General features: G+C 42.6%; 2 protein-coding genes across 3 annotated transcripts; one reads left to right on the plus strand and one right to left on the minus strand.

Annotated features, from left to right (window-relative positions):
- LOC146673054 (uncharacterized) lies at positions 1-7,426 on the plus strand. Its single transcript, XM_085401565.1, has 7 exons — positions 1-892; positions 3,031-3,072; positions 3,152-3,418; positions 3,502-3,741; positions 3,831-4,052; positions 4,215-4,340; positions 6,355-7,426. Exons 1-7 carry the CDS (start codon positions 862-864, stop codon positions 6,390-6,392), a joined length of 966 nt encoding a protein of 321 aa, XP_085257691.1. The 5' UTR covers positions 1-861; the 3' UTR covers positions 6,393-7,426.
- Positions 7,427-8,466: 1,040 nt separating this feature from the next.
- Positions 8,467-22,176, minus strand: LOC146673055 (uncharacterized). 2 transcript variants are annotated; one of them, XM_085401469.1, is made up of 8 exons: positions 16,428-22,176; positions 14,669-15,025; positions 14,475-14,570; positions 13,841-14,164; positions 12,775-13,107; positions 10,438-10,767; positions 9,947-10,276; positions 8,467-9,881 (listed from the first exon to the last, which is right to left on the minus strand). In XM_085401469.1, the coding sequence occupies exons 1-8, from the start codon at positions 16,474-16,476 to the stop codon at positions 9,790-9,792; spliced, it is 1,911 nt and encodes a 636-aa protein (XP_085257595.1). In that variant the 5' UTR covers positions 16,477-22,176; the 3' UTR covers positions 8,467-9,789. The 2 variants fall into 2 exon arrangements, with proteins under 2 accessions (XP_085257595.1, XP_085257594.1); XM_085401468.1 differs by having other exon boundaries at positions 8,469-9,881; positions 15,243-21,101.
- Between the last annotated feature and the right edge of the window lie 88 nt (positions 22,177-22,264).

Here is a 22,264-nt window from a genome sequence, read left to right on the forward strand (position 1 = left end):
GGTTCAGGTATGTGGATGACACCTGGGTGAAAATCCAATCTCAGGACGTTCCACAATTCACGGATCACATTAACTCGGTGGACCAACACATCAAATTCACCAGGGAGGATATGAAAAGTGGCAGGTTAGCCTTCTTAGACTGTGAGATTTCCATCAGTAATGGGGGACATCTAAAAGCTGACGTGTACCATAAACCTACACATACGGATCAGTATCTAAGGTTTGACTCTCATCATCCACTGGAGCACAAACTGGGTGTCATCAGGACGCTACAACACAGAGCGAACACCATCCCCACTGACACAGCAGCCAGGGAGGCAGAAGAACATCAAGAAGGCCCTGAGTAAATGTGGTTATCCCAGCTGGACTTTTGTCAAAGCTGGGAAGCCACCTAAAGAAAGCTCCAGCCGATCCAGGAGAGAAGGACAACCGCTGCCCAAGCGAAAACCTGTAGTGATCCCATATGTGTCAGGAGTATCAGAGCAGTTGAGACGCATTTTTTCTAAACACTGGGTCTCTGTGTCTCTAAAGAGCTCCTCAATACACTACTTGTACTTCAGCTTGGCCTCTTTGATGACCAGAGTCACTGTGCCCCTTTGTAAGCCTGTAAGTCCCCAAATTTGAGACAGTGGTGACAACAGACTGGGACCAGAAAAAGTAGCTGCATATATCATTCATTAGCTCCCAAACTGTCCAGTTATGGACTGAAACAGTGAGGGTTACCGTGAACATGACTCATGCAGTTTATCAGGGAAGCGGCTCAGCCTCGCTCTGCACAAGCAGTGTCACAAGCTGATGGTCTTAACAGGGAAGTGGTGAAGCTGAAGGTGTCACTCTGCTGTCAGTCGTCATTCCGACAACATGAAGACTTCAGGTGTGTCTCTGCTCCTCGGTGAGTCAAACACTGAAAAACTTTTCATGCTTACTTTCAGTCATGTATTCATTTATCACCGCGTCATCACACAATAAAGTGGGAAAACACGTTTTCAGCAGGAGGAAGCTTTTGCTGAGGGTGGATGGATCCCCAAGTGAAGTTTGTTGGATCTGCTTAAAGTTTGTTTCATTTAGGAGAGAGGAAGAGTTTGCTCTTTTTCTGTTGCCTGTTTTCTAGTAGGGCTAAAGTAATTTAATTAAAAGTCATTGAAAATAGACAGTGATGCAGCTCACACTTTAACTCAGAGGCATCTAATGAAATAAATTCTTTCACACAAGCATGAAGCAGGAAAGTGTGCTTACATCATGACTTTATCTCATCAACAGATGTGGATGCAAATGAGTTCTAAGCAGGAAAACCTTTTTTGTGATCCATCATGTAATTTGGACTCAGAGTTAGAGCTTCATGTTAAGTTCACTGTCTGTAACATGATGACTTAAGGAGAAGTCGGGCAACCTCGTTTCTTCGAACATCGACGTTCATTCAGGAAACCACAGCTGCTAGTTGCACTCACCACACGTTTGTCTTATCTGCCTATTATGTAGCCTTCACTTCCTTTAATAAGAGCAAATTTTCCACTATAAACACAGAGTCTAACAAAAGACTGGAGACTGTTTTGGTCATTTCCCTCAGAGTTTGTATGTTTTGTTGTTTTTCTGGTGATGAGCTTCAAACAGCAGCAGATTGAGACTCAAATAGAACCTAATAAAATCAGTGAAGCTGTTCATTGCTCATGTCATCCATCAGGGAGTTACTTTAATATCATTACATTGTTTGCTTTTAGTAAATGTGGGAATTGAATATGAATTCATTTTATGTTTTTCTTTTCTTTTTTATTTCTTAATACCTAACTGCTGCACCTGTACTGCCCGTATCTCTGCAGATATACTGTATAGCCACTCAAAACTGATGTTCAGATAGAGGGTGGGAGCCGCCTGTTTTCTCTCTCCACTATAATCCCTGACAATTTTATTAGTTTGGGCGACCTTTACATGTAGGTTGTTGGGATCACAGCAGAGTTAGAACAGAGGGGACATGGTGTTTGTTAAATGTCCGAATGGCCCAGGTGGAAGAAGCTGTTAGTGAATCTGGAGATGTGGGACCTGAGGTACCAACATACAACACTGTAAAAAATGACGGATGCCACCAAAGTAAATAGCAACATTTTACTTTGTTGTTTGCATCATTTTTAAAAATGTATCATTTCTATTTGCATTTCAAGTTATGAAAGGTATTCATTAAACATGTTTATGTTTTTTTTTTCTTTAACTGTTTTCCACTCGGACTATACAAGAGGTTGAAGATACTATTACATACGGAGAGAACTCCACACCGGGTGTAGGCTTGCATGACTAAGAAACTATTTGAGGCAATTTTGTGGAGTTTGAGGTTGGACTCGGCTGCACATGTGTGCTTAAGCCGATCGATGGCTGCAGACTCTGTGGGAACTGAAATCAGCCCGTCATCGATGCAGAAGTGTCTCTCGACAAAGTGTCTTGTGTCTGCTCCAAAGTTTGTCTCGCCTTCCCAGGTGGCTCGTCATAGGTAATAGATGGTTACTACTGGTGACGGGCTATTACCAAAAATATGCACCCGGGCGTGGTCTTCCTGCACTTTGTCACATGAGTAGAAGTAATCAACAACTTTCTATTCATTTTTATTCTTATGAGCACGAGAGAGAGAGAGGGGGGGGGGGCAGGTACACAGTCACTAAAGATGAATAGCACAGCATTTAGTTGAATAGACGTTAAAAGAGAAGGTGTTTCAACAGCTGTTGTCTGCACCCTTGACACAGGAGAACAGAAGACTTCACCACCAGGACCTCCCCACCAACTGGGTGTCACCAACTTTCTCACAACACCTAACTGTGACCTACACAGATAACCAGTGTGCAGCTTTGAAATATAACATCCAGAGTCTATGTGACAAATGGCTAAACAAGTGCCATCACAGCAGGGTGAAGGGTGAACATGGTAACATAGAAGATGCTCTCCCAGGCCTATTACTGCCTTCTGGTCATAATGTCCACTCTCTTTCAGTGACCTCTGACCTTTAATATCCTCTGACCTTCAGTGACCTCTGACCTCCTGTTTCAGGTGTGTGTGTGCTGCTGCTGTCTGCACTGACTGTTTGTGCAGGTGAGTAGATGAAGTGCACCATGGTCCAGGACAAACACTGAGTGTAAACACTGATAGAAACTGTCCGTCTGTCCTCCAGTCTCTCTGAGCATCAGTCCAAACCTTCAGCAGTTCTTCACAGCAGCCTCAGTGTCTCTGACATGTGAAGGTCAGCTGGGCTCTGATGGATGGACGGTGAAGAGGGACACAGGAAGTGGGACTGAGTCATGTGGAGCAGGGGGGCGGGGCTTCGGGAGGTTCAATGGTTCATCCTGTGTTTTTGATGAGTTCAAGCCAATCAGTGGAGTTTACTGGTGTGAAGGTGAAGCTGGAGAGAAGAGTGAAGAAGTCAACATCACTGTATCAGGTAATGAAGTCATTCATTTCATCATCAGACTAACAGCACACTGTTATACCACCTCTACATCACTCTGTGTGTCTTTTCTTCAGATAAACATGTGATCCTGGAGATCCCTGCACTTCCTGTGAGGACAGGAAGTGATGTCACACTACGCTGTAAAAAGAAAACTGGTGGCACAGCTGCAGCTTATTTCTACTTTAATGGACGTCCTGTTGGACCTAAATCAGAGAAAAACATCACCATTAACGTGCAGCAGTCTGATGAAGGTCTCTACTGGTGTGCTCCTGATGAGTTTGGATCATCTCCTCAGAGCTTTCTGAGGGTCAGAGGTCAGAACACTGACATCACTTCCTGTTTAAAGCCAATCTGCTGAGCTGATGATAAACTGACTGAACCAGCTTCCTCATCTCTCCTGCAGGTCCTTCAACCACAGCCTTGTTTACAACAACAAAAGAAGCAACAACAACCATAACGTCACTCACAAACACTCATATCTCCTCTTCTTCTACCCTTCTTTCTCCTCCCCCTTCTCCCTCTCCCCCCTCCTCCCTCATATTCCCAATTGTAGCTGCTATAGGTTCCCTGGTGCTGTTGGTTCTGGTTCTGTTTGTACTTCATCTTCTGTGGAAGAAGCGCACAGGTATAGCGTCTGTCTCAAATTTTCATCCAAAGTCATCATCTTGGACACATCAAGACAGCCTCCATCAGCGTTTCTATTTTTAGAACACTTAGAAAGTAGATTCAGACTAAAACTCCACAGACACAAATACTAGTATTCTTTCAGATCACTTCATCTTTGCAGGGAGATACCAGTCAGCTCCAGTAAATGATGTCACCTATGCTGAGGTCACCAGTAGAGCCTGGACCAATAAGACTCCAGCCAGCGAACCTGAAGTACTTTACTCCAGTCTGAGGACAAACACTGCAGGTACACATTCACCTGTGTTCTAACGAGGGACATCAATGAGAGATAAACCCAAAAGTAGTTTTCATTGGGCTTGTAAAATGTGCTCAATGAAACAATGAGAATCTTCTTCTCACATTTATCAAACTAGTGTTTTGAAAGTGGGATTGACAGCAGGTGCAGTTCATTCTTTAGGTTCCTGTTTCCTCAGTAAAACCTGTCACTGGTTTCATAATTAAAGCTGTACTGTGGTTTCGTTGGTCAGTTCAGTGTTTATAACATGAGTCAGCAGAGAGAGACGTGGCACTGAGACAGGAAATCCTGCAGCTTAAACAGATATGATCGGTGTTTGATGGGAGTCAATTCAGGTTTGTGTGTATGACACAGTGTAACAGGAGCTGTCGGCCTGAACTGAAGATTAAAAATAATCTGAGCGGATTTGGTTTGTTTTTAATCCAGATGTATCTTTTCAAAAATAAATCGGAGAAGCACACGTTGGACAGTTTAATAAAAATACTGTACAAACCAGCAAACCAGCAAAATTAGGAAAATAACAACCAGTACAAGGTGAGAATGTACTGCTCGCGTTCTGACTCTAATCTGAGGAGCAAAAACACATTTTAAGACATTATTTAAAGACAGGCAGCGAGTGGGCTGAACTAACGAGGGCAGGGTGATGCTTCCACAGTTTAGGCTACAGCTGAAAAAGCCCAGTCAGCTCTCACTTTGAGTCACGTTTTTGGGACTAGCAGGAGAAGCTAGTTCAGTGACCACATTATTTCTTTTATTGCCATGTAAATCTGAGGGTTATACACAGTAGTAGCAGTAATCAGATGTAAAAGCACATAAATAGTGAAGTCACCTGAGTCAGTAGTTCATATTTCCCGGAGTCGAGCGTTCATTCACCCACATCAAAACAGGTGCTGCTGGTGTGGTTAACTGCTGAGAGAAGCTCTCTGTGACGGAGCTTCTTTGTTGAGATCAGTGGGAAATGATCAAAGGTAAAACACATAAACCATGAAGTGTTTTATGTGTTTAAGATCAGTCTAGCAGCTATTTGAATGTTGTGGACTCTGTAGAGATAAACAGTGTCTGAGAGTAGAGAGAGTGCATGTCAGCAGATACCGGTGCTGAGATGCAGGACTGAACAAAGGAAGATGTAAAGTTACCACACAGCAAAAGATGTTCTTAACTTTGTTTCTTGTCTTCATCTCTTTGTGTGACTAGTGTTTAAAGTGAAACAAAATGAGTTCTTTTTCAGAGAGAGATTCATGAAGCCCCTCACAACGTCTTCATAAGAATTAAGATTTCTCTGCAGGATTATTATTAAATGAAAACAATATATATTTGAATTCAGTTCAGCAGGCAAACAGGGTTGATGGGAAATCCAAGTTCAGTGAGTTGTAAATAAAACCCGGATATTCAGTCACTCATTGGCATGTTCTTGTCTTGATGATGTCATCCCAAAAACACACATGACCAATGCTGACATCATCACTCAGACCCCTGAGGACACAGGTAGGGAGGCTGCACCTATATGACTCATGTCCCAGTGTTATTACATGCTGAACTATCGGGGCGACTGTGGTTCAGTGGATTGGGAAGCTCCTCTATAAGTGGAAGGTCGCCGGTTTGATCCCTCCTGCTCTCTGTCTGTCCTGGTGGTTGTGTCCTATGGCAAGACACTTCCCCTACCGCCTACTGGTGATGGCCAGAGGGGCCGATGGTGCGATATGGCAGCCTCGCTTCTGTCAGTCTGCCCCCGGGCAGCTGTGGCTACAACTGTAGCTGCCTCCACCAGTGTGTGAGAGTGACTGTGGAACTGTACTTTGGGTGCCTAGAAAAGTGTTATATAAATGCAATCCATCATTAACTTTTTTCTCTTTAAGCTTCAGTTTAAAAATTAGGTTTAAAGTTTCGTATATTTGTTACATACATATACATTTTAATTAGGTTTTAAAGTTGGTAGGACAATAAATGCCTCACCCTTCTCGTGACCTGCACCATGACTGCACACTCAACTGTCCCATTTTTACAGAAGCTAAAGGAACCACAGACACCACAGAAGAAGTGTAAACAGGAAGCTGAGGACAGACCTGCAGACTTCCTGTGGACAGTCTCACTCTGTTAGTCACCGTGGGAACATTTACAGGCAGTCATCAGCTTCCTCCTTTCTTCATTCACTCCCATTCATTCACACAGTGATGTCATTGTGGGAGCAAGTTCCTCCTGAGCAACCAGGATTGACGGGGAACTAAAGAAATCGACCTGCTGCTGGTTTGAGTCTGTGCAGCTTGAACTCTGACAAAGGTCTACTGCGAGGTGAAGAGTCGTCACTTTCAGGAGCTGCTTCCATCATTTCAAACTGATCAATACTCTGAACTTATGAACACTCATGTTTGACACAGAGTGTCCTGTGATGGTCCTCAGTCTTTGAGCTAGTTTTTGTGTTTGTTATGGACTATGTGTTTATTTGTTCTCTTGTTTCAATGACCTTTGTTCTGGTTCTATATTGGTGTCTCTTGAGCTCAGGTTCCCTTATTTGTCAGAGTCGTCATTATTTATATTTCTTATTCTCTATTTCTTGTTGTTCATGTTTATTTCCTTCGTGTCCAGTCTGTGCCAGCCTCTTCTCTGTGTTTTGTTATTCTTTCAGTCTCCCCGCTCACGTACCTGCGTTTGTCTGTTTTCTCTGTGTTCTGTCTCATTGTGTTTGTAATCCCATCCCTGTGTTTAGGTCCTCAGTCTCCCTCGTGCCTGTTTTGCTGTGTTCTTCTGTGAGTTCTATGTTTCCTTCGTAGTTTCCTGTTTATATTCTCTAATTTTCTTTTTTTGTTTCTCTTGTATTTTTATGTTTCTTTCTGAGTATCTTCTAACATTAATAACGCTGCCTCTTTTAGCCGACCCCTTTGTTTCCAAGTCCTGCATTTGGGTCTTGCCTCTGCCTGCCACACAGCTGTTCATGACAGGCACAGAAAACGATTTTGAGCCTAGAAGTAATAAATGCATGAACTTGTTTTTCAGCATCACTCTGAGACAGGATATTTCTAATTTTAGAGATGTTGCTCAGATGGAAGAAAGCAGTCTTACATATTTGTTTAATATGTGCATTAAAGGACATGTCCTGGTTAAAAATGACTGGTTTCATCTCAAAGCTGGCCAGTTGGACAGGAAACAAAACAAGATGTTATTTACATATGAGCATCACACTTTACCTGAAATACACAAAGAATCTTTCTAATAATAGAAAACAGTTTCAAACCTGCAGGATTAAAGTGATGAAAGTTTGTGATTTAAATTTGTCTCATAAACGTCCAAAACCTGCTGAAGGTTCAGTTCAGTTAGTATCTGTAACATGACGACTGAACATGAAGGCAGACGACCTGTTTTCATCAAACAGGAAACCACAGCTGCTGTGTTTAGCATCGCTCCTGCTGATTGGGTCTGTTATGTAGACGATGTTTCCTCTATTAAGAACTAATTTTCCACTGTGTGGACAGAGTCGATAATCGTCCTGTGTCTCTCAGAGTTTCATTGTTTGGTTTTCAGTCTAAATGTTGCCATCAGTCACTGTCAGTTTGGGCACCGAACCTTAAACACGCATGTCAACAATTAGTAATGCATAAACAGCAAACCAGCAGGATCTCTCTGTGCACTGTGAACACTGACTGAGGCTCATGTGATGCAGTGGGTTGTCTTCTAAATGTGTCTTCTTGTCTGCATGCTGAAGTATTCTTAGGCAAGATACTGAACGCCAAATTTCTTCTGACGCCTCCATCCAAACGTGAGTGTTTGATAAGGGTGCTTAGAAAGCAGTGTGTGAATAGCTGAGTCTTGAGTGCTCAGCTGGATTAGAGCAGTAGCAGCAGTTCGTTTACACAGACAACCAGTTTACATCTATAAATGATGATCAGTGAACTGCCATCACTCGTGGTTGAAGCGTTTCTTATGTAGAGCCGGAAAATAAACCAAGCTTGAACACTATTTTTACTGACCTTTATCTGTGTAGCCTTCCTGTATTGAGCTTGGCAAGGACTAAATGTCATCTTTTCATTTCCAGTCAATTTTATTCATATAGCGACCAATCACAATAACAACCACCTTTATATTGTAAGGTAGACCCTACAGAGAAAAACCGAACAATCATATGATCATCTGACCAGACCATATTTCACTGGCTTCTCTAAATGTTCAGCAAACTTTAAATGCTCTTCATCATGCTTTTTCTTCAGCAATGGCACCATGGATGGTGACCTACATGCCATGCCTTCTTGAAACAATTATACCTGCTGATTCCAGGTTTTTCTGTAGCACCTTGGCTCTTCAACGACTCTTCTGATCATTATTATATATGGTGAAATGATGTTCTTTCCACCTCTGCATTAAGAACCCAACAGTGCTCACTAGAACCTCCAGTAGTTTAGAACCAATACCTTCAGTATGTTTTGCAACAATACGGTTGTGAAGGTTTTGAGACGGCTCACTGGTTTACCCATCATGAGATGTTTCTTTTGTGACACTTTGGTAATGACACAGATCTTTATAGGTCATCAGTTGGGACTGAACCTGCTAATATTAATTTGTAATAACTGTCAGGATGGCTTTCAATTATTGATAAATTTCATTTGCCATGAATCATGATTTCCTATGTCTCATTGCACCTTCCTTTTCTTCCTTTTGTTTTTCTCTGTTATTTCTCATTATCACACGTTAACCCCTGACCTGAACTTTCAAAGGTGAGTGATAAAACATTAATTGAATTACAATATTATCCAAAGAACAGAAGTAAATACAAAATGCAGTTTCTAAATAAATGTGTTTATTATTAAGGGGAAAAACCCAAACCTAGATGAACATGTCAGAAAAAGCTATTGCCCCCTGAATTTAATAAATAACTGCAACCAAGCATTTGTAACAACCTGCAATAAATCTTTAACAGCACTGTGGAGGATTTTCAGCCCACTCACTGTTGCAGAATTGTTGTAATTTAGCCACATTGCTGGGTTTTCAAGCATGAACCACCTTTTTAAGGTCATGTCACAGCATATAAATCAGATTCAGGTAAGAACTTTGACTTATTTGGGTGTTTTGCATAATTTTCCGGCTGCAGAAACCAAGTGCGCTTCAGGTCAGATGAGAGCGGATGGCCAGATAGTCTCCTAAAGAATTGTTTCTTTAAGAGGGCCGAATTCATGGTTCCATTTAGGGAGGCAAGTCTTGCAGGTCCCGAGGAAGCAAAACAGCCTCAGACTATCAGACTATCACCACCATATTTTACTGTTGGTATGAGGTTCCTTTTCTGAAATGCAGTGTGTAATGACACACACTCATCAGTCCAGGGTTTTTTTCCCCAACAGTCTTGGAACTCTGCCACGCAGGCTGGTGTGCTCCAGTCCCTTTCTTAAAGTGTAGTCATGAGAAAGGGACTTTAATTTTAACTTGAACTAAAAGCTGATCCTAAACTAAGCACAGATCAAACTGGTTGATCAGCCATCAGAGGAGTCGGATCAATGGAGCTGCTTCTGTTCCTGATGTCCCCTGTTTGATCCTGGACCTGAACTCTCCCTGCAGAGACAAGACAGTCAGACAGGGACAGACAACAAGAGACAAACTTATATTTTTATACTGACCTTTGACCTTTAATAGCACCGTGGTCTCTCTTGAAATGCTTCTTTCTTTGCTGCAGACATTACAGATGTATTCTCCACTGTCTCTCTCTGTGGGCTGTTTCAGGGTCAGACTGAGGTCTCCAGTTTTCAGCAGGTCTTCATTCATCTCCGTTCGGTCTCTGTAAACCTGGTGCTGTTTGTGAGGCTGGTCAGAGCCGTTCTTATACACGTGGACCTTCCTGTATGGTTCATAGCGTCTCCACTCCACTTTAGCATCTTCAGGCAGGTTTTGTGTGGTTTTGAAGGGCAGCTGGACAGACTCCGCCCCCTCCTCCACCTCCACCACACAGTCTGAGAGGACAACAAACACAACATGAGCTGTACAGACAGCAGTGAATCTAGAAAACACCTTATTAAGCTTCTTTATGCTGCAGTCTGATATTTACATTTAATTATTGTCATTTTATAAACAAATACACTGTAAGAAATATTTCATAGGTATTTGCACTGACTCATCACTCTCAGCAGAACTGTTTTCTTTCTCTTGATCCCTTTCCCCTCAACTCTGCAGATGTACTTTCCAGTGTCTCTGTCTGTGGGGAGCTTCAGGGTCAGACTGAGGTCTCCAGTTTTCAGTGAGTCGTCTCTCATTTCGTTTCGCTCTCTGTAAAACTGGTCTCGTGCGTCAGGCTGGTCAGAGCCGGCGTGATATTTGTGAACAGTCATCGGTGGTTCAGGTTCATAGCGCCACCACTCCACTTCAGCATCTCCAGGCAGGTTTTCTGTGGTTGTGAAGGGCAGCTGGACAGACTCCGCCCCCTCCTCCGCGTCCACCTGACAGACTGAGAGGACAACAAACACAACATGACACAGCAGCAGTTTTATTCAATGATTCCAAAGAGAACTTTAATATTCAATTTTAAGCTCAAACTATGATATTTGTCTTTGCTTGTGTTGATTTCCTAAAGATGAAATATACTACACTCATTTAATTCAGGATTAATGTATTTTATTGGTTGTTCTTCATTTCTTTTGAATTGTTGCCTTCAGTCCACTTTAGTAGGATTTGAGTGGGACTGCTCACAAAGAAAGAACGAGTCTCTAATTTTTTATGGTAGTTTAATTTTAATAAAGGGAGACAAATTATCACCTCGCCTCTGTCGGTGTGCCCCAGGGTGGCTGTGGCTACACTGTAGCTGCCATCACCAGTGTGTGACTGTGTGTGTGAATGGGTGGATGACTGAGTGTAATGTAAAGCGGGTCCTTAGGGACTGAGTAAAGCGCTATATAAATACAGGCCATTTACCATTTATTAACAAAAAATCCAAAAAAGAAAGATTACATAAAAAGGGTAAATTCATCTGTATATCATTGAATGAAACACATATTTGGACCCTTAAACTTACCCAAAACTACAATCTGTGTGTTCATGTAACACACAGATTGCGATCAATCAAATCAATGAAGTACAGATACTCCTGATCTCAACTCATTTTGTGTATAAAGTATCTATTGTATTGTATCAGTACAATCTATTTTGGTAACTAGTTACAAGAAAGTGGAGCATATAATGACAAGATGACACTTTATTGGATCTTACACCAGTTTACCCAGAGCACTCCGCTCTCGCTCTGCAGGCCTACTTGTTCTAGGACCAATTAGGTCCTAGAACTGAAGAAGCTTCTCAGATGAGAGGTGAAACGTCTTCAAGCAACTTAAAGAAGTCCAGATGTTTTTCCTTTCCACACTCCTTAGACTACGATGACCTGGATCACTGAGAAGCTTCACAGACAAGATCCAAACTACAACTCACATTTGATAAATGTTATCATTAATTCCACTTTTAAAAAGAACCTCTGCAACTTTGCTCTGCTTCACTTCAGCAGCATCAGGTAATGTTCATATGTCGATTCATGGTTTTCTACAGTTTTTGATCTACTGCAGAATATTTTTAAGGTTATCTGCTATAAAACGCCAGACCAGGAAAATCTCCTTCATGTTTTTCTCTGTTTTATCCTCAGTTACTTTCACACAAAGACATCTGCTGTGATGCTCACAATTGTGATGAAGTCTCACATGTATCAATACTGATAAATGATCAGAATTATAATATTTCTGACTGTCTGAGGCTAAATTGAATCAAATCGGGACCTCGTGAATCGGAATCAAATGGATTATAGAAATCAGCGATGATACCCAGCCCTAGTGAGCAGCCTAGGCCTGACAGAGTGGATGTAGGTGTGGGTAATAAGGAAAGATGAAAAGAACTACTGATAACTTTTTTGTTAAGTTAAAGTCTGATCCGTCTGAAGTTCATAGCCAGCTCTGACACGGTGCCATCGATCTCTGAATGCTGTAAAAGCAGCAGTGTATCCAGGAAACACATTATACGTGATAAATGCACTGCCCGAGTGTCCCCTCTCCCCACTGCCTTTCAACAGCATGCAACAGCAAACAGGTCGTCAGAGGAGCCGAGATGATGATTGTGTTGATTGTGGTTGTGATGATGTGTTAATACACTAATACACCTCTCTGAATGTAATAATTAGTCATTAATAACCTCTGCCTCTCTACCACAGCACGTGTGTTTATCAGCCATCGTTTTGTTGGAATGGGTCAGAAATGGCCGCCCCAGTCCTGGTTCTGACGGAGGTTTCTTCATGTTAAAAGGGATTTTTTCCTCCCACTATCACCAAAGCACTTACCCATAGTGGGCTCATATGATTGTTGGGTTTTTCTCTGTTTTCTCTGTATTATTGAAGGAACTACCTTATAATATAAAGTGCCTTGACGCAGTTGTTGTTGTGATTTGGTGCTGTATAAATAACTGACTTAAATTCATTTCTGACCTTTGACTCGAAGCCTCACTTCTCTCTTCAGCAGGATGTTTCCCTCGCTGCTGTAGGCGGTGCAGGTGTAGACTTCGTTGTCTCTGTCTGTGGGGTATCTCAGGGTCAGACTGAGGTCTCCTGTTTTCAGCAGGTCTTCATTCATCTTCGTTCGGTCTCTGTAAAAGTGGTCTTGTTCTTCAAGCTGGTCAGAGCCGTTCTCAGACATGTGGACCTTTGTGGTCCGGATGTAAATGCAGGTCCACTCCACTTTACTGCCTTTAAGCAGGTGAAGTTTGGTTTTGCAGGGCAGCTGTACAGACTCGACCCCCTGCTCCACCTCCACCAGGGGGACTGAAAGGAGAAAAAATACCACAATGAGCTGAACACAGCATCATCAGCACTGAGAACATTTTGTTTGGATGAAGTGAAACATCTGCACTGAAAACATGTTTGACTGGCTGCAGCCTGGGATTTGTCCCATTGCTCCACTGAGCAGACACTGTGTTATCTTTGGTGTCCTAAATCAATTATGGGAAGAAATTTATCATCTGTCTTTATCTTCACTTACTACACCCAAACTGGAAATGTTAATAGACCATAATGGGAGCTTGCCTACTTAATATTTCCTTTGAATTTTCTCTCTACATGTAGATTATTATGAACTTTTGTTAAATAAGCTATTATTCTGGGCTATGCAGGCCCAGACAAAGCGTGCAGCATTTTAATGAGGTTGTTTAATGTGGAATAGAAGAAATAGAAGAAGCTCGTGTGAGTTTCCTTAAGAAAACATCTAATCCTCAAAATCCTGGTGCTTTCAGGCTGACATTGACTCAAAAACATAATCATTATAATATTTTCATTCTAAATTATTTTATAAATTTCTCTGAAACTCCTCAATTTCTTGGACTAGTGTCACATCTTCAGTTTGAGCTGATAAAAAAGTAATGGTTGAAAAACCTAACTTAATAGATCTTACTGTAGCTCACTCATCAAGTCCTGTTCACCTCAGGGACAGATTATCAGTGTGGTCACCAAGCTCTTCAATTCATGACTCACATCTTCATCTTCTGTCTACAGCACTCACCTCTGACATAGAGCTTCACTTGTTTCTTCTTTAGGATGTTTTCCCCCCTGTAGACGGTGCAGGTGTAGGTGAGTGCGTCTCTGTTTGTCGGGTATTTCAGAGTCAGGCTGAGGTCCACAGCTATCTGCAGGTTTTTCCTCATCATTGTTCGATTTCTGTAAAACCAGTGCTGTTTTTCAAGGTGGTCAGAACCGTTTTTAAAGACGTGCACTATCCTGTTGGAGCTGTCAGTCCACTCTACAGTTACATCTTCATGTCGGTAAACTGTGGTTATAAAGGGCAGCTGAACAGACTCCACCCCCGAATCCACATCCACCTGTGGGACTGTGAAGTAAGAAAAACAAATAATGATTTGTGCACGCAGTCTGTCAAAGCCCCCATGTTTGACATGTAAAGTGTGTGAGGGGAGCCTGTTCTGCAAAATGCGCTGGAGGATTCCTTAAGAACATGAAACATGGGGAAACACTGGTTTGTGTTTTATTGAAAGAAAGGAGACAATTAAAACCACCTATTAACATAACTAATAGATTAAGAAGAAGTAAAAACACTGCAAGTCAAGTCAAGTAAAACAAATCTGAGGTTTAGGGATGATTCAGATTATTCACAATGCAAACACGTCACACACACAACATACCTTCCTTAAAATAGCCTCTGAAGTGAACTCCAACACCCACGATGACAGCTGCAACTACAGCCAGGACACCCAGAGCCACTGGGACACTGATGGGAACTTATAACACAATGAAAACATGAACATTACATGATGTTAACATGAAATGATTAACACTCTGTGACACTACATGTGATTTTGAATCTCTTTGCACTGACCTCCACCTTTGACCCGCTGAACCTGCAGTTCCACTCTTGACTGACCCAGTTCTACTCCAAACTTACGGACGGTGCAGGTGTAGCTGCTGCTGTCAGACAGCTGAAGCTTTTTCAGAGTGAGACTGAGGTCTCCGGTTTCCAGAGCGTCAGGATTCATGGATGTTCGGCCGCTGAACTGGTCATTTTGGTTCTGGAGGTCATCGCCTTCTCGTCGACGCAGGTGCACTGTGGAGGGATTGAGGTCATAGCGACTCCACACAGCTGTGGATTCTTTTTCTTCAAAAGTAGGAAACTCACAGGGCAGGAGAACAAACTCCGCCCCCTCTACTACCTCCACACCTGAGGCACACTGGGAAACTGAGGAGACAGACATAGACAAAGACCTTATTGATCCCACATAAAAATAGAAAAAATAAATAATAAAAAGATTCAATGGTTACTATGTGCAGAAAAATAACACAAGATGTTTTATGTGCACATAAAGTGCAGGCAGTGATAGTTATACACACATATTTCTAAACAGTGTTTATCCTGTTTATAATGTTACAGCCTGGCTTCTGTCGGGATGAAGGACCTGTGATAGCGCTCCGTCCACAGTCTCCGTCCACAGTCTCCATCCACAGTCTCCATCCACAGTCTCCGTCCACTGTCTCCGTCCACAGTCTCCATCCACAGTCTCCGTCCACAGTCTCCTTCCACAGTCTCCGTCCACTGTCTCCTTCCACAGTCTCCATCCACAGTCTCCGTCCACTGTCTCCGTCCACAGTCTCCGTCCACAGTCTCCGTCCACAGTCTCCTTCCACAGTCTCCGTCCACAGTCTCCATCCACAGTCTGATGCAGGGATGAGAGATGTTGTGCATAATAGCCCACCCACCTCCTTTATGGGGTCTAGGGGACTGTCTAGGACAGAGCTGGCCCTCTTCACCAGGCTATTTAGCCGTTACCTGCCCCTCTCTCTGCTGCCGCCTCCACAGCAGAGCTCTGGATAAAAGATTGCAGACATCCTCAGTAATGTCCTGCAGACTTCAGCCTGTCAGCACAGTCGACTTTGGTCCTGGTGCCAAGTTTGAGTGTTTTCTGAGCAGTCCAGGTTATTGTTAAGGTGAACACCCAGCAGCTTGTACATGGTGACCACCTCCATGCCCAAACTTTGGATGAGGTGTGGTTTGACCACCACCTGCTCCGTCTGATCATTTGCCTCAGATACACATCCAAGGATGGCTGTATCAACGGATTCAGTTTATCTGCCCACCAGTGACAGATGTGGATTCTTCATGCTCAAAGACTATTTCCAAGACGTTTCTCCTGTCTATAATAATGCCGTGTGTGTGTGTGTGTTTACCTTTGCTGTTTTTATATTTTGTCTGTCATCTCTCCCCCTTGCCTGTGATATTTTACCCACTGACTGTCTTACTGTTCAGAACTCAGGCCTGGATTACAGCTGGACTTCAGTTTCAGTGTGTTTGTGTTTGAGTCCCGTCATTGTTTTAAAAGAAATGAGAGGACTACAGTTCACTTTTTTCTCATTTACATACTTCTTATGGTAAAAGTCTGGTGCAAACATACACTTGGTCCTAGAACAAAAAACAATTCTCTCTTTTGGCTTTAACTATGCGAGAATAACCTGCGGCATTTGAGAACTTATCTTCCAGATCAACATGCACAAACCTGTCTGACTGTTTCTGTAAGCAAAACCAGTGTGTGTGTGCTTGTGTAAATATGTGTGTGTGTCATAAGTTTAAAAGAAACTTTTCTTACCGTACAGGAGGATCACAAACAAATCCAAAATCTTCATGTTGCTATACATAGAGTAGACATCTACAAAGTTAATCTTCAACCTGAACCGACTACGAGATTAAATAATCCTGCCAAGAAGCCAAAGGTGTTTTCTGGCTGCTCTCCATGTCACACATCACACCTGTGGATTGTTTTCATTCAGGAAGAGGAAACGATTTTTTAAAAGCAGGAGGAGGAGGAGTGTTCACAAAAGCCTCAGCCAGTAAAGAAGAAACTGTTTGAATGAAAGAAGCATTCATTAGAGTAAAAACCTAAATAACCTATTTGCACATTTAAAAACTTCCTGCTTCAAATCTGTGATTTTAATCTGTTATGCATAACTTTAATCATGACACTTTTTCAACATGAAACACTAAAATTAAATGTTTCCAGTTTTGGATCTGTTGATTCCCACTCTCTTTTAACTATTTCCCCACCATCTAAGTGCATCTAAGCACAGCTGGGATTGATCTTTATTTTCACTTCTCTTTAAATGTAACTTTTAATCATAAATATTATAGGATAGATTTAAATTCTAGTTACAAAACTGAAGAAAACAGCAAAAACAACAACAAAAAATCTACTGCCATTCACATGTAATACCTGTACAGCCCACCAGAGGGATTGATACTCAAACCAAACACAGCAAAGGCTGATGGTGACCAGTGGGAGTTCATTCAGTAACAGAAAGGAACTGAGTGGGTAACACTTCATAATGGCCACTGTTATTTAACTGTGAATTATAGGTGTTAATTTAACTTTACCATACTGCATGACACCATCTTTATTTATAAAGCCCTTTAAAATAAAACCAGGGTTCACAAAATGCTGTACACGCCAGCAAAAAAATGTGTTTTAAGAAGAGTTTAAAACTCAGAAAGAGAAGAAGCCTGCCTAATGTGCAAGGGCAGATCGTTCCACAACTTTGGAGCTGCTACAGCCAAAGCAAATTAATGCTTACTAAGGGGGTGGGAAGGTGTATATGGCTGCTGCATCTCAGAGAGGTGGGGGCAGGCTATAAGAGATTTAAAAACAAATAGAGAACTTTAAGAAGGACCCTAAAATGTACAGGTAGTGTCATGGTCTCCGTGCCTGCCCGGCCGGCCCCACAAGGCTGCATGTGGTGTTTGGTTTCCTCTCTCTCTGCCTGGGCGGAGCTCAATGTGGGCTCCCGCCCTTGGCCCACACACCTGTCAACAATCAGCTGTCATCACCTGGAGCACTATTTGAGGCTGGAACACAGATCCTCTCATCGCTGGATGATTGTACTACAGATGTTAGTGATTCTCCCAGCTCCTGTGAACCTGTGCTTGAGTATACCTGTGATTCGTGATTTGTGAGTGACTTCCCTTTCCTCTGCTACAGACTTTCCTCCCCGGACCTCCCTGTCGTGTGAGCGTGTGTGAGTTTCGGCAAGAAGACGTGAGCGAGTGTGAGAGAGCTACCCTGTGATTCCCTGGAGTTTGGATTTTCCCTTCACTGTATATATCGTGCACTGGTGCTGTAAATAAACTGTTTTTGGAGGCGTCACACCGCTCTGCTCTTGAGTTCCTACTACCAGTTTGTGACAGGAAGCCAGTAAGTGAAATTAAAATGGGGGTAATGTGCTCAGACCTTTTTGTTCCAGTTAAAAGATGCGCTTCATAACCTGCAGACGCCTAACAGATGCATCACTAACCCCACTATAAAGTGCGTTACAATAATGGAGTCTAGAAAATTCCCACATGTGGGACTAATAAAGGTACATCTTATCTCATCTCTTATCTTAGATGTAACAAAGACATGGATTACTGTCTCAAAAAGCTGCTCTGATAAGATGGGCTTTATTTTTGCCAGTTGTCTCAAATGAAAAAAAGACAGATTTTACAACAGCTCTGACCTGGCTTTCAACTTCATCATCTGCCTCCATTTAAACTCCCAGGTTAGTGGTGATTGGTTTAACAAACTGTGCCAGCAAACCAAGATCCATAGTAGTGGTCTCAGAAGTGCCACCAAAAACCATCACTTCTGTTTTCTGCTCATTAAAATGTAAAAAGTTCAAAGGCACCCAGGCCCTTATTTCATCAAGACATCTGAACAGAGGGTCTACTGAGAAACCATTTATCTTTTAAGTGGGAAACAAATCTGGGAGTCATCGGCAAAACAGTAGAAAGAAACCCCATGTTTCCTGAAAATATACTCGGGTGGTATCAGATATAAGGAGAAAAGAAGCGGGCCTAAAACTGAACCCTGTGGAACCCCACATTGAAAAGAAGCAGCAGAGGATACAAGCTCACGAAGTTTCACAGAGAAAGTTTGGTCTGCCAATTAGGATCTGAACCACTGCAGTGTGGTTCTCCTAACACCCACCACCTGCTCTAAACTGCACTAAAATCTTATGATCCACTGTATCAAAGGCAGCTGTTAAATCTAAAAGCACGATCATAACACAGTCATGTGATGCAGTTCCTAAAAAAAATTATTAAAAGCTCTTAAAAGGGCAGATTCTGTACTATGCAAAGCTTTAAAACCAGATTGAAAAACTTCCGAAATACAACATTCTTCTAAAAATGGATATTCATGGCTTGTAAACTACCTTTTCAAGAATTTTTGAGATAAAACTCAATTTGGAAATAGGTCTGTAATTTGCAGTCATTTCAGGATGTGAATTCCAGTAATACTGTAATATTTGCTGACACCTGAAGTTCATCCTTCTTCCGTTTACGTTCAGCTCTCTACACTTTCTTCTGGCTTCACAGGTGCCTTCATTCAGCCATGGTTCAGATATGGCTTTTACTTATCTAAGATTAAGGAATCCCAACAGCCACTTCATAAATGTATGGCACAGCATAGAAGAGCCACCTTCACAGGACAAGACTCAGCAGTCCATCTGCATCTAAAGGACAAAGGTCACTCTTTTGAGGATGCCAAAGTTCACAAGCCATCTATGTCCACTGTGAGCGACCATCTTTGAACAGAGGCGGGGGTTTACGACACCAACTCTCTGCCATCTATAATCCAGTTTTGAGATCCCTCCCCAGACGCCTTAACGCCCACTCACACCCTGGGCCATCTGACCTCAGGAAATCACATGATAGGGTGGCGTTAGGTTTCACAATGAACTCACCCAAAAACCTTGGCTGATTGTGACCCACACACGTTTTCACACCATTGTCCCTCTTGGGGGGACACTCCCACAGGGCTTAAATCTGGGATTTTCCACAGTTCGACCCTAGAACTGAAGAAGCTTCTCGGATGAAACGTCTTCAAGAAACAGCTGTGAGGACAGAGCAACTCCTTGGTAAATAATGCACTTGATGGTGACTTATGAAGGTCCTTGCAGTCCAGTTGATCTTGCGCACTTCCAGGATCCCTGTGTGAGGCACAGAGTCATAGGCTTTCTTGTAGTAAATGCAGGTGGTGCAGATGTTGGTCAGTGTAGTTTTCCTTTGTGTGCCCCACTCACATATTAATCCTTATTCCTCTTTGTTGCTATGCCTAACAGGAACTTATATGAAGTACCGAGGTATTCGGGTGAGACCACTTGCTTCTTGGGATCCTTTGGCATCAGGGCTGTCTCCGGCCTCCACTACATAGCACTGAGACGGCACTTTTAAGGATTTTTAACGCTATTCTTTTAGCTCTGGACTCTGGCAGCCCTGCTGCCCTTTTATTGTTGGACTTGTCAGCAGCTTTTGACACGGTCGACCATGACATCCTGTTATCACGGCTAGAATTTCATGCTGGCCTAAAAGGATCTGCCTTACAGTGGTTTCGGTCCTATCTGTCAGAAAGGTTTTTTTATGTCAGTATGGGCCCCCACAACTCCAAAATAGCCCCTCTTAAATACGGTGTACCTCAAGGCTCTATTTTGGGTCCTGCTCTGTTCGTACTCTATTTGTTGCCATTGGGCTCCATCTTCTCGCGGTACAGCATTTCATTTCATTGTTTTGCTGATGATTTGCAGATTTATCTACCTTTAAAAGCAGGGTCAGACCATCCCCAGCTCTTATTACGCTGCCTTGATGATGTCAAACAGTGGTTGTCATTAAATGTTTTAAAGCTAAATGAAAATAAAACTGAGGTTGTCATTTTTGGCAACTTTAATCATATCGACATCACTCTGGGCGCCTTTCCTCGTATTGTAAAACACATGTAAAAAACCTCTGTGTCTATATTGATGGTTCTTTTAAATTGAAAAAGCAGGTGAGTGCAGCAGTTCAGTCCTGTTTTTTTTAGTTAAGACAGCTAGCCAAGGTAAAGAAATACCTTCCGGCTAACGCCTTTGAGCGTGTTATTCACCTTTTTCTTACTTGCAGATTGGACTACTGCAATTCATTGTATTATGGTCTAGATCAGGCCACCATCCATCATCTTCAGATGGTTCAAAATGCAGCTGCTCGCCTGCTAACTGGTACCAAACGGAGAGAGCATATAACCCCACTTTTAGCTTCTTTACACTGGCTTCCTGTCTCCTACAGGATCCAATTTAAACTTTTACTTTTTGTTTTTCAGTCACTTAACGCCCGAGCCCCTCCTTACCTGTCTGAGCTCCTCTCTGCCTATGCTCCAGGAAAAACCACGAGGTCTAGCTCAAAACTAATGCTGTCCATCCCACGGACTAACCTCAAATCCCATGGTGATAGATCCTTCTCTGTGGCAGGTCCCAGACTTTGGAATAGTCTCCCCTTAAATATTAGATCTACACAAATACTTGAGCAATTTAAATCTTTACTAAAGACACATTTCTATGCCCTGGCCTTTAACACACCATGACCCAAACATTTTGGTCTTATTTGAATCAGTGTAGTTATTGTTTTAATTCTTTTACTGTCCTATTATTGTTTTTTATTGTTATTATTGTATTACATTGTTGCTTTTCAATACCATTTTTATATTGTTAAGCACTTTGTGCAGCATCGGCTGTTTGAAATGTGCTATATAAATAAATTTGACCTTGACCTTGACCTTAAGTTAGGAGCCAAAAAGGGTGTAGTTTGTGTGTGTGAGCACCGGTGTGTACACCTGTGAGCATGGACGCGCTTGTTTTTAAAAGGTTCCTTCATGTAATGATCTGCTAGAGGGTGTGGGGGGGCCACAGCCCCATCCTCCAGGGCATGAAGCAGGTATGGAGGAGATCAAAACTCCAGACATCCAGAGGCCCCCAGAAGACAAGAGACCAAGGAAGACCAACAGAGGGGCAGCCGCGCCACTGTCCCAGAAAGAGCTGAGGAGAGTCCCAGATGAGGGCTCACTCAGCAGCCGCGGAGCAGAAGCCAGGGGGGGTTGCAGTGACGCGCCCGTGAGCTCCGCCGGCAGCCAGCTGTGCCTGAGTGACCGAGCCCCAGGCCGAGAGGCCGAGGGCACCCCACCCCCGAAGTGGCCCGAGCGAGCCCCAGGCTCCAGGCCCCGATAAGCATCCACCAAGGAGTGAGCCGGTGTGTACCTGGACGCCCATCCCCAGACACAAAGAACCACCAACGCACCGATGTCTGAGGGTGTCTGCCACCGGATATGAACTTTTTTCAAGACAGTGAATCTTGAAACCAGAGAAAAAATAGAGAATTTTAACTTGTTCCATTGGCAGATTTTTTTCACTTATTTCAAGCTAAAATATTTATTAGAATTCAAATTTAGACAGAAACAAAGTGAATAATATTATTTTATTATCACGTTGATGCAGCACATGGTTCAGTTAGCTTTGTATAAACACGTGTTAGAAATGTTCTTCAATCAGCTCTTTTTACTCTCATTTCACAGCCAGTACTTTTTACTTTTACTTGAGTAAAGAAGTTGAAACAGTACTTGGAGTATTTTTAACAGTAGTACTTCTACTTCAG

Source organism: Rhamphochromis longiceps, linkage group LG3, assembly GCF_057381845.1.
Source record: "Rhamphochromis longiceps isolate RC_006_pf linkage group LG3, R_longiceps_female_GT1.1, whole genome shotgun sequence".
Lineage (NCBI taxonomy): Eukaryota > Metazoa > Chordata > Actinopteri > Cichliformes > Cichlidae > Rhamphochromis > Rhamphochromis longiceps.